Below are 12,734 nucleotides of genomic sequence, written 5' to 3'. Positions count from 1 at the left end.
GCCGGACACAGCGTGAATATGGGAATATGCTGGTCTTTGTGTATGTGTGTGGGTTTTTTTGTGTATGCGAGTGTAGGTGGGTGGGCTGGGGGAGCTTGTGTGTGTGTGTGTGTGTGTGTGTTTTTATGTGTTTACACCACAATACCCACTAACACCCCCACCCAGTGTTCCCCAGCAGTGAGGCGACCTCCTTCCTCCCCTTGACGTTTTACAAAATGGCCCCCAGAGTGTGTGTGTGTTTGTGTGTGTGTGTTTGTCTGTTTGTGACTCAGTGTTGGCATTGGCACCGATGGCAGTGCCACTATTGGGTTACATAACGCGTTAGTGCCACACACACACACACACACACAAACAAAAGCAGACAATACACACAACTTGCGTATTCTGGAGCTTCCTCTCATTCAGAACCCGAGTTACAGCCTGTAAGTCCAAAAGGGGGAAGAAGGCCAGATAGGAGAGAAAACTCGGTACTGTTAGCATCTCTCTCTCTCTTTCTCTCTCTCTCTCCTTAACTCATCTCGACACCCCTCTCTCATTTCATCCATTTCTGGGCTATGGTCACAGACACGGACGCGAAAGTGTTGCTTACTACACCGGCAGGTAATGTAACTGAACCATCTTTATCTTCTTCTTCTTCTTCATCATAATCACTATTGTTATTCTCCTGTTATGATGTGGAGGCATTGGGTGCAGATTAGCTGCTTTTTGAGTTTTATAGTACTTTTTTTTATATATATATATATATATCTCCTTACTAGGCCAATGCACAAACAGCAGTTCATACCCATGCAAGAGTTTAACATCACAGTGCAGCATTGTAGCCTTTGAGTCTCCTTTTGTACATCTATACAAGCCTATAAAACTCAGAGTTTTCAAGGTCAACACTTTCTCCATGCGAAGCCATGCTGTGCCTGTGTTAAGATCACTCTCTACTGAGAATGCAATATGTGATGTGCAAGGTTTCACTCGCTCGGTGCGCGACGCTTTCAAGTCGAGATGAGAGTTGCCGGTTTGAGTCCCACATGGGCTGCTACTGCGGCGTCAGTGGTGAAATGTTGTAGATGAAATGCCTGTTGAAGGAAGGCAGCGCTGTGCATCCTGTGCTGTCTCAAGGAGAAATATTATTTTCTAACAAACTGCTGTGAGTTCTGTTGGCGCAGTGAGGGAGATGTTAGTTGGACACCTTGAGGGAATTTGGGAAGTACTTGATGTGCCCTTTCTCTCTTTCTCTCTCTCCTTCTGTAGGTGTGTGTGTGTGTGTGTGTGTGCGTGTGTGCATGTGTGTGTTCTGTCAGTCTCTCTGCAGGTTTGTTTTGCCCTCCAGCTGTGTGTGTGTATGTGTGTGTGTTGTGTGCGTGTGCGCGTGCGTGTGTACGTGTTCTGTCAGACTCCCTGAAGGTTTGTTTTGCCCTCCAGCTCTGTGTGTGTGCGTGTGTGTGTGTGTGTGTGTGTGTTGGTGTGTGTGCATCAGGTGGCTGTGGGGGATGGATTAATAATAGATCTGACCTGAGTTGAGGGAGAAACAGAAACAGCGGTAAAAAGTTGAGGCTAAATTTAAAAACTGCAGAGTCACACGCATGCAATGATTTTCTCAAAGAGAGAGGATGTGGGTCAGGAGCAGACAGAATACACAGTTTTCTCTCTCTCTCTCTCTCTCACACACACACATACACACACATAGAGCCGTCTTCCTGACTTTCAGTGATTTATGAATGAGTCATAATAGCCATTTCTATTTGGCTTTGCATATTCACAGTCCAATAAAGATTGCACTCTCACTGCCCTTAATAGCCGTCACACAAAATCATATCAAGTTTTACATCCCCATGCACTCCCTGATCCTCGCTCACCATCAAACTTGACCTCGTAATAATCAACATTGGGATTTTGGAAGGGTAGATGTAGAAATGTAGAAAGAGAGAGGCAGGGTCGGCTCAGTTTCTGTTTGACTTTCTCTCTCTCTTCCCCCCACTCCTTCAGCTCTGTTCATCCTCTCTCTCATCCACTTTTCCACACTGTCTGCTTTACGGTGCCTTTTATTTTAAAGGCAGCACCTCTTGTCAAGTCGCTGGAGCACACATGTTCCCTACTTTGCCATCTGTGTCTTCCCATCTATCCGTTTCCCTTTATTTACTCTCTCTGCTCTCTCTTCTCACAGTGAAAGCTGCGTCTCAGGCACACTCTCACGGTCAAAAATTTCCAAAACACTATCCTGGGAACGCACCCGGGTGCATAGCAGTGCAAGAAATGCGGGGAGAGTAATTAATGAAGAGACAGGGAGAATTAATATGCCCTCAACTTCTTGGCAGCTTCCAACTTTGAATTATACTCAATGTGAACTCGGTTAATTTCCACACCTAGACGACTTTTTCATTTCGAGCCCGGTAGGTGAATGACCTGACCCAGCAGTGGAAAAAAAGCCTAATAGCGCAGAGGAGACTGACTATTCTGTGCAAGAGGAAAATTAATTAAGTCAGGTTTTTCTTCCAGCTTTTGGCTGTATATCTGACTCTTGCTGCCTTCAAGTGCTGTTGGAAATATCGCAATTAGGCTACGGCAAAAGTGCAGTTATGAGATAAATGCATATGAATGACCCAAGAAAGTGGTAAATATGACTGGGAAGTGGAAATTTTCTATATGATCCCTGAGTTGCAGAGATGTGACATTCAGGAGGTAGAGAGTGAGATATCTGTGTCAACAACTGATGGTAAAAGTGATGTAGCTATTTTATTATTATAGCCTATTGTATTGTTTGGCATCCTGCATAAATAAATAGTATTGCTGTATCTATTTTCACTCCTTTAACTTTTAGTTGCCATGCACATACAAAAACTCATAAATTAATCAAAACATGAATTGCATATCACGTGCATTTTCTCCTCTCCATTCTACCACTGATGCAAAAACTACCTTAATTTGTACCAGTTGATTTCTAAATTAAAAGAACAAATCAGAAAAAAACAAAAAAACATGAAAACTTGAATCCACAAGTCATATTTACGACTTTTGAACTCGAAAGTAGGAGCTTATGAGGAGCACTTGAAGGCAGCATCGCACTCCTTGAGGAATGCCATGAAACACACACACAGGGGTAAGGAAACTAGAGAGGCGGGACGTCTCCGCCCTAAAAATGATTCGCTGGATGAAACTCTCCAAGAAGTGAAATGCGGTGTCTAGTCCGAAAACCTCCGTGCCGAGGAGCTTAAACCCTCTCAGCTTGTTGGGATTCGACAAAACCATCCTTATGAAAGACAAAACGACCACGTTGACGTGTAAGTAGCTGGATATTCCTTTGAATGAAGCGATAGGTTTACCTCTAACGAAAAGTCTCTATAATATTCTACTCTTATAGGGACTTATAGTGTGACTCTGGCTTTATAGTGACATTATTGTACTCATGGTATTTTTTCTTATCTCATCTCCTTCTAAACATGTATTGTAGGAAGACCATAAGTCGTTTTCGTAATATAGGCTCTTAACCCAGTTTCTGTGTCAGTGAAGTGTCGTCGCCTAGGCTACTAACTGGGAGAAAAACACTGGCAGGCATACTTGGGGGCGCCCCATTCACCCCATAAGCCCGTGACCTAGATTTATGATGTTGTTATCTATGTAAATGCCCTCGCTGATAGGGGGTCTGCTTTATGTGCCAGGGAAGACCTGGAAAGTTTCTTTTCCAACTTGTTGAGCCGAGGCGCACTACAGTACAGTACAGTACAGTACAGTACAGACAATCAGCGATACGATGAGAACTACTTCAGATCTGAAAGGTTTGTGTTCAATGGAAACTGATACAACTGATTTAAAAAATAATAATAATAGCGATTGTATTTATTAGACTGGTTTAACATCGTTGAATGCATGGCATCTGGGCGTAACAGACTGCAGCTGCAGACTTGCCTAATGCTTTATACATTTAAGTAAAAGATAGGCAAAGGAATATAGCTATCCAGTTAATACATTAAGTGTTTTGTATCTGTGTGAACATCTTTTTTTCTGCAAATAGGCTTCGCAATCTGTACAGTGTTTGTACAGTAGTTTGTTTTGTGCGTGAAAGTTGCAGCTGTTTGCTTATTGCTCCATACCAAGTCATTTGTGTTCCTTCCCATAAATTGCTTTCAACATTTGGCAATCCCTGATATTCCAATAGGGACTTTTAGTATTTCTGCCTCTCTCTTATAGTATTGCTAAAGGATTTTCTGTGGGATATTTTTTAGTAGCTGCATGATTTTGTAAAAGTTTTGTATTTGTATATTATCCTTCTGATTTTTTATATGATTACTACTTTTTCATAAGTGGTGTTCTCTCACACGCATGCATTCCACTCAGGAGTGTATGTTAGGATGCATAATTGGAGATAAAAATTAAACCAGGTGCCTTCTTACATAACTGTGCCTAACCGAGCCCGTCTGGTCTGAGTGTGCCATATGCGCACGAAACGCAGCGCAGAGGCAGAGGAAAGACTTTTTCCACACCATTTTCATTGTAATCATCACATTGAAGTGTTTTGGCCTACTTTTGAGAGGCTTCCCTGTTTGTAAAGATATAATGGGCTGCCCTGTTTTTTTTCCAGATTAGTTTAGTGAGTTGAATGTATTCAGGAGTTTCTCATTCTGTACTTTTCCACTACCAGCGGCTTTTCTTGGCATCTGCCCCCCCCCCCCCCCCCCCCCCCCTCTGCTCCTGCTCTCCTCCTCGTCTTTTGTATACCGAGGGAACATGCGTCATCCCCGGGCGTTTTGATAGAGAAGTAGCCAAACAGTGAAGCTGATATACTTAGGAGGCTATCAGGTTCTTTGCAAAAGATCTATTGTAAACTCTACTCGGTTTACTCAACAATGGGCTCACACAGGGAACAAGGATATAGCGTGTGGCCTCTGTGGACTAAAATGATCCGAGATGAACTATTGAGTGGGTAGGTGGCTTGATTCCGTGATGTTGGACTTTTGGACTTATAACAGTACAATCCATCATCTATGCTGCACTCTGGGAACATTAAGGAACTCCATATGTTGCTTAGTGGACACATCTGGATATCATTAGCCCATAGGATTTGTTTTTTTGCTGGCTTGTGTGGCCTATACATCCGCTGTCATGGTGACCATTTAAACCGGACTTGTTGAAAGAAAAGATTGTGTGACACATGGCATATTTTGCAAAGTTGCTAGGAAGTTGCACAAACATACGCAAACTGTACAGACCGGCCTTTGATGGTAAGGATCTTTTTTTCCCCTGTTATTACGCGGTACGTTTTGACGCAAGTATAGAGTTTGAGGTGCGGCGATGACGCGTAGGAGCGCAGCGGCCAATGATTGGTCGAGAAGGGGATCGATCATCTTCTCACGGTCCAATTGGCAGAATGGAATGTTGCCACAGGAGCACGCCCACTAGGTGGTGTTTAACGTCAGGGCACAACCCACAGAGAGACAGAGAGGGAGGGGGACCACAGCTCCTCCCTCCTCCCGGCCTCCTATAAAACAAGACCCAAAACCACAGAGTTATACTTTAGCTTTGGACAACAGATGAGAGTAGAGCGACTTTTTTTTACAATGACGATCAAAACAGAGACAGACCAGCCTGTCCTGACCTACTCCAAATCAAGAGGGCTAGTGTCATTACTCACCGGTATGGATGATGATCGGATATCTGAAATCTGATTAGAACCTACAGGAAATGGAATAACATGTCTTGGCTTTTATTCAATTTCCTAAACATTCTTTTTTTCCCCTCATGTGTTGCAGCTTTTATGAAACAGAGGAGAATGGGCCTGAACGACTTCATTCAGAGGCTTGCCACCAACTCCTACGCCTGCAAGCAGTGAGTACCATCTGACTCATATTATTGTTCCGCATTTGCTGGAGGACAAAACATTGGGAAACACTGTCAGACATGCATTGTTTTCTGTCCTTTGGAGAAACCCTTTTGAAGTCAGCAAATTAATGTGACTCTCAGTTCGACTGATTCCCATATAAGCCATTAAGGATACTTTCAAAGTGGTGATGCTGTGTTATTAAATATTAAATTGTATAATTAAGCATGTCCTCTTTCTCTCTGTTCTCAGTCCTGAGGTTCAGTCTATTCTGAACCTGAGCCCTCCTCAGGATGCTGAGCTCATGAACGCAAACCCCTCTCCTCCAGTAAGTATATTTATGTGTGTGTGTGTGTGTGTGTGTGTGTGTTCACTGGGCACATGCTTCATGAACAATAGAGCATGTGTCATATAATTTGTTTGTGTACATTTGCATGCAGACTTAACTAGCATGTCTGTTTATTTTGATGGCGTGTTGCTGCTCATGTGCTCACGTGTCTCTAAACAACATTGAACTGTGAATTGTGCCCCTCTTCCTTTGTGTATACTGTAACATATACACAGATACTTGTGTATACACAGGCATGCCCTCTTGTTTACATCCATGTGCCATAGATGTCTGGGTTCATGTTATGACTCTAACCTCTCCCCCCCCTCCTCTTCTCCTTCTCTATCCCCTCTCTCCTCTTCCCTCTCTCCCTCCCACAGCCCAGTCCATCCCAACAGATCAACCTCGGTCCATCCTCCAACCCCACGGCCAAGCCCAGCGATTTCCACTTCCTCAAGGTGATCGGCAAGGGCAGCTTCGGCAAGGTCCTGCTGGCGCGCCACCGCACGGACGACCAGTTCTACGCGGTCAAAGTCCTACAGAAAAAGGCCATCCTCAAGAAGAAGGAGGTGAGTGCGTATGCGCTGCAGGCCAACAACTAGACACACACACATAAACACACACATAGAGTCAAGGTGTCTCCTCCTCAGCCTCTCTAACCCCCTCGCTGCCCTTTGCATCCCTCAGGAGAAACACATCATGTCAGAGAGGAATGTGCTGCTGAAGAACGTCAAGCACCCGTTCTTGGTGGGCCTGCACTATTCCTTCCAAACGGCAGACAAACTCTACTTCATCTTGGACTACATCAACGGAGGAGAGGTGAGCCGCTGGCCGAACACTCAACTAGTGATGACTAGGAGGTGATGGAGGAGGAGGGAGAAGCTGAGATGTTTGAAGAGACATTTTAAGATGAATGAATGGGGAAGGAGGGACACTTAAAGATGGATAGATGAGGGACGATGGGAGGGAAGCGATGGAAAAGCAGAGCTATTAGAGGGGATCGGAGGGTCAGGAGTGCGTGCACCAAAAAAAGTATTAAGCGGATTAGTACGCGAGAGGTAGATCAAAACGAAGCATGCGGGATAACAAAGGGAGAACACTGAGCAAATAGGAATGATAGATGAGAAAGAGATAGACACAACCTGCAGACTCCTAATGGAGAGAGAGATTGAACTAGCTAGTGCCAGAATGAGAGAGAGAGATGAGAAGGAGACATACAGAGAGAGAGACACAGACAGAGAGGGGATATCCTGTCATGCGAGGCAGAATAGAAGCCGTCGCTCTCTTGTCTTTCTGTCTCTCTCTCTTCTAAAGGAAACACCTCTCAGGAAATCATTGGGTGGGTAGGGACAGAGGGGAGAGAGACTTGGGCCAGAATTAGCAGCGCCGCACAGACTCTGTGTGTGTTTAATAGAGCTAATTTCCGGTGATTGTTGGACGAGCAAAGACAGCGCTGATTAAATATGGCCCTCATCAGGAAACAGGACACATTTCCTCTCCTTTTCCCCTTTCTCTTTTCTTCCCTATTTCCCCCCCATCCCTCTAGTCTCTCCTCCACCTTTGGCCCTCATTCCATCTATCTTCCCTTGTCAAACCTTTTCTGCTCTCGCCTGCCTCCCTCCCTCTTTATTTCCTCCCATCCGGTTTCCCCTCTGTCTCTGTGTCTGTCTATTTATCTGCCTTTCTGTCTGTTGATTTGTCTGTCCTTCTCCCACTCATTTCCTATCTCTGCTCATGTATTATCCAATGTAATTTTACTAGCTAACTCTCTCTCTTTCCCCTGTTTTCTCTCCCCTCCAGCTGTTCTACCACCTACAACGAGAGCGGTGCTTCCTAGAGCCCAGAGCCAGGTTCTACGCGGCGGAGATCGCCAGCGCGCTGGGCTACCTCCACTCCCTCAACATCGTCTACAGAGACCTGAAGCCGGAGAACATCCTGCTGGACTCCCAGGGCCACATCATCCTCACGGATTTCGGCCTGTGCAAGGAGAACATCGAACCCAACGGGACCACCTCCACCTTCTGCGGTACGCCGGAGGTAAGGACAAAATCTCCAGAACCAGGCGTTATAAGTGATTCTTCCCCTCTCGTCTCAATATTATGACAACTCTCTGTGATTAATGTAACTTATCACCTCTCACTGTCTTTTCTTCCTTTTTGTCTCCACAGTATTTGGCTCCTGAGGTTCTACACAAGCAGCCGTATGACAGGACGGTAGACTGGTGGTGTTTAGGAGCTGTGCTGTATGAGATGCTCTATGGCCTGGTAAGTACGATTCCATATACTTACGATTCCATACTTTACTATTCAATTACACACTGAGAATAAAGATGCAAAGATCTAATTATAATTCTTGTCTAGCTCATGCCAGTACATTCAGTATGTTCTCGCTTGTGTTTATACCTTAATCTATTTCTGATTTCAAATGACACGCTCAGTTTCGGTCATGTTGATTCCTTGCTGCACGTTGGACAGAATGTTTACCGATTCTGTTTGTCCCTCGCCAGCCTCCGTTCTACAGCCGCAACACAGCGGAGATGTATGACAACATCCTGAACAAGCCGCTGCAACTGAAACCCAATATCTCCAACGCAGCCAGACACCTGCTGGAGGGCCTGCTGCAGAAGGACCGCACCAAGAGGCTCGGCTGCACCGACGACTTTGTAAGTGTGTGTGTTTGCATGTATGTCTATATGTGTACAAACAGGGGGGGTGTTCTGCATCATCTTATCTGTGTTAATGTCTATCACTATCCCATCGATTAACTTTCCTCCACTCCTGTCTCTTCTCAGACTGAGATTAAGAACCACATGTTCTTCTCCCCCATCAACTGGGATGACCTCAACGCCAAGAAGCTCACCCCTCCCTTCAACCCCAACGTGGTACGTTCCTTATATGTTAAGAGTTGACGATGGCAGCTTTGCTATTTTCCATACTAGCAGGAGTCCACAGACTTGCACTCCCATCTTAGGCCTCAGTGTTTATATTGTAACTAGATATGATAACATTCGTCATTCTCTCCTCATAATAAAACATTTCCAATTACGAAAAGGCATTTTGAATGGACACCTATATGACCTGACCCCAACTCTCTCCTCCTCTCCCTCCCTCCAGACGGGTCCTAACGACCTGCGGCACTTCGACCCAGAGTTCACAGACGAGCCGGTGCCCAGCTCCATCGGCTGTTCACCGGACAGTGCCCTCGTCACGGCCAGCATCAAAGAGGCTGCTGAGGCCTTCCTGGGCTTCTCCTACGCCCCCTCCATGGACTCCTACCTATAGGACTTCAACACAGGCACTCTCTACGGACACCGCTTTAGACCTGTAGGACCCCATATTCCTTTGGGATTCCTTAAGGGACGTGAACTGTGCGGTGTCTGTGGACTTGCATCTTGCCCCCACCTGACATTTCCCATCTGGATGACGGACATTGTTGACCCCGACCCCTACAACTCTGCATCCACGAAGAACCTGCTTTTATACATATGTATTTACCATAACCCCTCCTCCGCTCGTCAGGTCCTGAATCCATCTGAGAGGACATGCTACGGGAGGATGCCTGCCATACTATACTGACTCATCGGGGTTGAACTGTCCTTCATCTTAGAGCCCTGATTTACAAACGCACAACCCTCCACGACGGACATGAACCTACATCCCTCTCCAGCCTTCAAACCCCCCGTCTCTTATCCGATAGTGGAGGTCATTTGCACATAGCTCAGGCAGCTGAAAAGCCCCCTCGCCCCCTGAAGACACAACACACAAGCACACACACACACAAACTTGTCTCCACCCTTCCTCAGAAGAGGAACACTTGACCGTACCAGCCCATAAAATGATTTCCATCTTCATCTACGTAGCGAAATGTTCTTCCTCTTTTGAGGTTTTGTCCATCACGCATGGGGGGGGGCCAACCCAGCGGAGTTTGACTGAGTAGCTCGGAGATGATGTTCATTTTGGTGCTTTAGTTTCTTCTCATTGGTTTTCTGTTTGTTAGCAAAGGGAGACGTTTAAAGCTGAATGTTACAGAGGGGGACGTTTTTTGCTCTTAAAGGTGCCTTTATTTTCTCTCTCCATCAGAACTCAGATCTTTTGGGTTTGTCTTCGTCACCCATTTACAGTCAAGTCCACTCTTCACGTGACTAAAGGCGTCTGGGAGGAGTTGTTTTTTGAAGTCAGAGGAAAGGAACGATGTAGCACTAAATTAGAACCCATGTTCTGTCATTAACATGTAGGAACTCAAACGGTGTGTCAACTTTCATCTCTTCATTTGCACATGAACTGTTAATGGTAATGTTGAGAGAGAGAGCGAGAGAGAGAGAGAGAGAGAGAGAGAGAGAGAGAGAGAGCACTGCTGCTATGACCCGGGTGAGAAAAGGAGTGATGTGTTCAAAAGTGTTTGTGTAGTTCTGCTTGCCAACCGAGTCCCCCTCGTATAGTCTTCCATTCGCCTCACGGTAATGTAACAGCGGCCTGCAGCCGGGCCGTTCCGGTAACATCTTAACTGAACATTCCATTTTAATATTGCTGTAATGCAGTTTAACGGTATTTAAGTTTGTTTGTATATTTGGAGTTATGTGTACTAGTTTTAATGTATATTGAACAAAAAACGACTAAAGGTATGCTTAAATATGTATATGTAACAATTCATGTTAAATGTACTGTAAATTGTAAAATTGTTTCAGATTTATGTGACCATGTTTGGTTTGCAATAAAGAAGTTTAACTTTATTACACCTTACTCTGAGTAGCTGAGCAGTATTTTCTTTATCAGTAAATGAACTAGATTTTACATTTTACCCTCACATTGGAACCAGAAAGAATTGGTGTACATGTAATGGCTTCAGCTGATTTATTTTGCATTTATTAGTCTGAAATATGCAGATCATTTTTACATAATGTTGTCTTCACATTGCCAGTGCTGCTTGCAGTGGTATTACTCTGAATCCTCTTGTCTGGCTAATGCCTTATGTTGCAGTTCCATTAGAAGTGTATCTTAGAAGTCAATGTCTTTGCGACTTAAAGACTATTTAGCAACGTCCATAGAGAACAACAACAAAGTGCTTCTCAGTTATAGATTAGAGTAAAAAATGTATGGAATGAAGATTAAATGGTAAACATTTGCTCAACAGAGTGTTACGGGCGGGCAGACAGACTAGGCCTGGCTGGTAGGGGCTTGAGCCATTGACCCCTGCCAACCGTCCCACATTAGTGCAGCGTGGACTTCAACCCCTCTCCGTGCGTCAGCAGCCTTACACAACAATGCTTGTGACGCCCAAGTGTGTGTGTGTGTATGTGTGTGTGTGTGTGTATGTGTTTGTGCATGTGTGTACACGTTTGAGGGCAAGTTATTGGATAGACTGATAAGGCCACTCTAGGACAAAAGATAGTCATGAACCAAGTTCAGCTGAACACCTTAACATTGGAGGAGCGCTGATTTTGGATGGAAAAGCTACACTTGCATGATTGATAGTTAATTTAAATATGAATAATATGAATAATATACTGTATCTACCATAAGATTAGAGTGACAAGGGAGACAGTCTTGCTGGAGGACCTCGGTTCAAATCCCTGTGTCAGCAGGCATTCGCCCTGCTGGAGTGTCTTTGAGCAAGACATTGAATCCCTACCAGCTCAATGGCTGCTGTTCTGTAAGTGACCTCTGACCTCTGACCTCCCTGTGGTGGGGAGAAAGTGAAAAGAGAATTTCCCTATGGAGATCAAAAAAGTATCACATTATAAGATTGCTTTGAGCGGTGGTTTGTTACTTGAGTATTCAGAGAATTCAGTCCAAAATAGTCCACATAATGTCTGTCAAATGAAAACAGAAACAGAAAATAAAACGTTCTTTTACACATCTATTGTAAAGCATCAGTCTATGTGTTATGGCAATATAACTGAAATATAAATTCGGATACATCTTTAGGAGTCACTATCCCTTGTTCTTCAGTTTACTTGTAATAATGGAGGCGCATTGAACTCCACATAAAGCGTTTATAACTAAGGAAAAATGTGTTACCACATCTGAGGTTACAGACTGTCCAAATCATGCCTTCCATTGAAACCCTTCTATCATTTAGCCACTGAATTAAACTGGTGTTATACAGTCATCATCATCATCATCATCATCATCATCATCATTATTCACACTCAGTAAGTGGGAACCAAGTTATATAAATGTATTGCATATTGCAGACTAACCCCTCATGATAAAGGCAAAATCAATCAAATGAAGTCACTACATGCGTAGAAATGGTGGCTCTGGTTGCAATGTGAGGGTAATGTGAGTATCTAGGAACATTATCAGTAAATATTCATTATGGTTCTGCTGGACTGTAAAATGCTGTTGAGCTGAAGAGATGCTGTAATATTTCCAGATCTGCATAGTAGCCGTAGTCACACATTGCCATCTGCTGGTCAGGCTCAGGCAGCAGCCTTAATAACAAACAATGATATCAACTTTATTAAATATTAACTAAAAATTAATCCATTACTGTTTGTGTAATGATCACACAAAAACAAGTTTATTAGTTAATGATATGGTGGATTTATTTACAAATCAAATACAAATTGTTGCCTCAGTGCATTTAATTGGAATGTGT

General features: G+C 44.2%; 1 protein-coding gene across 4 annotated transcripts in view; it reads left to right on the top strand.

Moving 5' to 3' along the window:
• sgk1 (serum/glucocorticoid regulated kinase 1) overlaps positions 1 to 10,873 on the top strand; it is a 37,552-nt gene extending 26,679 nt beyond the window's left edge. For 2 of the 4 annotated variants that reach the window (XM_078289700.1, XM_078289699.1), the window contains 9 exons: positions 5,739 to 5,814; positions 6,059 to 6,134; positions 6,515 to 6,703; positions 6,822 to 6,953; positions 7,935 to 8,171; positions 8,303 to 8,398; positions 8,641 to 8,796; positions 8,926 to 9,015; positions 9,248 to 10,873. In XM_078289700.1, coding sequence (XP_078145826.1) covers positions 5,739 to 5,814; positions 6,059 to 6,134; positions 6,515 to 6,703; positions 6,822 to 6,953; positions 7,935 to 8,171; positions 8,303 to 8,398; positions 8,641 to 8,796; positions 8,926 to 9,015; positions 9,248 to 9,415 — 1,220 coding nt within the window. In that variant the 3' untranslated portion in view covers positions 9,416 to 10,873. Of the gene's footprint in view, positions 1 to 3,132; positions 3,273 to 5,494; positions 5,623 to 5,738; positions 5,815 to 6,058; positions 6,135 to 6,514; positions 6,704 to 6,821; positions 6,954 to 7,934; positions 8,172 to 8,302; positions 8,399 to 8,640; positions 8,797 to 8,925; positions 9,016 to 9,247 lie in introns of those variants that run through there. The other 2 variants (XM_078289701.1, XM_071916079.2) reach the window with 2 other exon arrangements.
• The last annotated feature ends 1,861 nt before the right edge of the window (positions 10,874 to 12,734 follow it).

Source organism: Centroberyx gerrardi, chromosome 18 (genome assembly GCF_048128805.1).
Source record: "Centroberyx gerrardi isolate f3 chromosome 18, fCenGer3.hap1.cur.20231027, whole genome shotgun sequence".
In the NCBI taxonomy this organism is placed as follows: domain Eukaryota; kingdom Metazoa; phylum Chordata; class Actinopteri; order Beryciformes; family Berycidae; genus Centroberyx; species Centroberyx gerrardi.
Note: the sequence above shows the minus strand (reverse complement) of the source record. Positions and strands in the feature narration are given on the sequence as shown.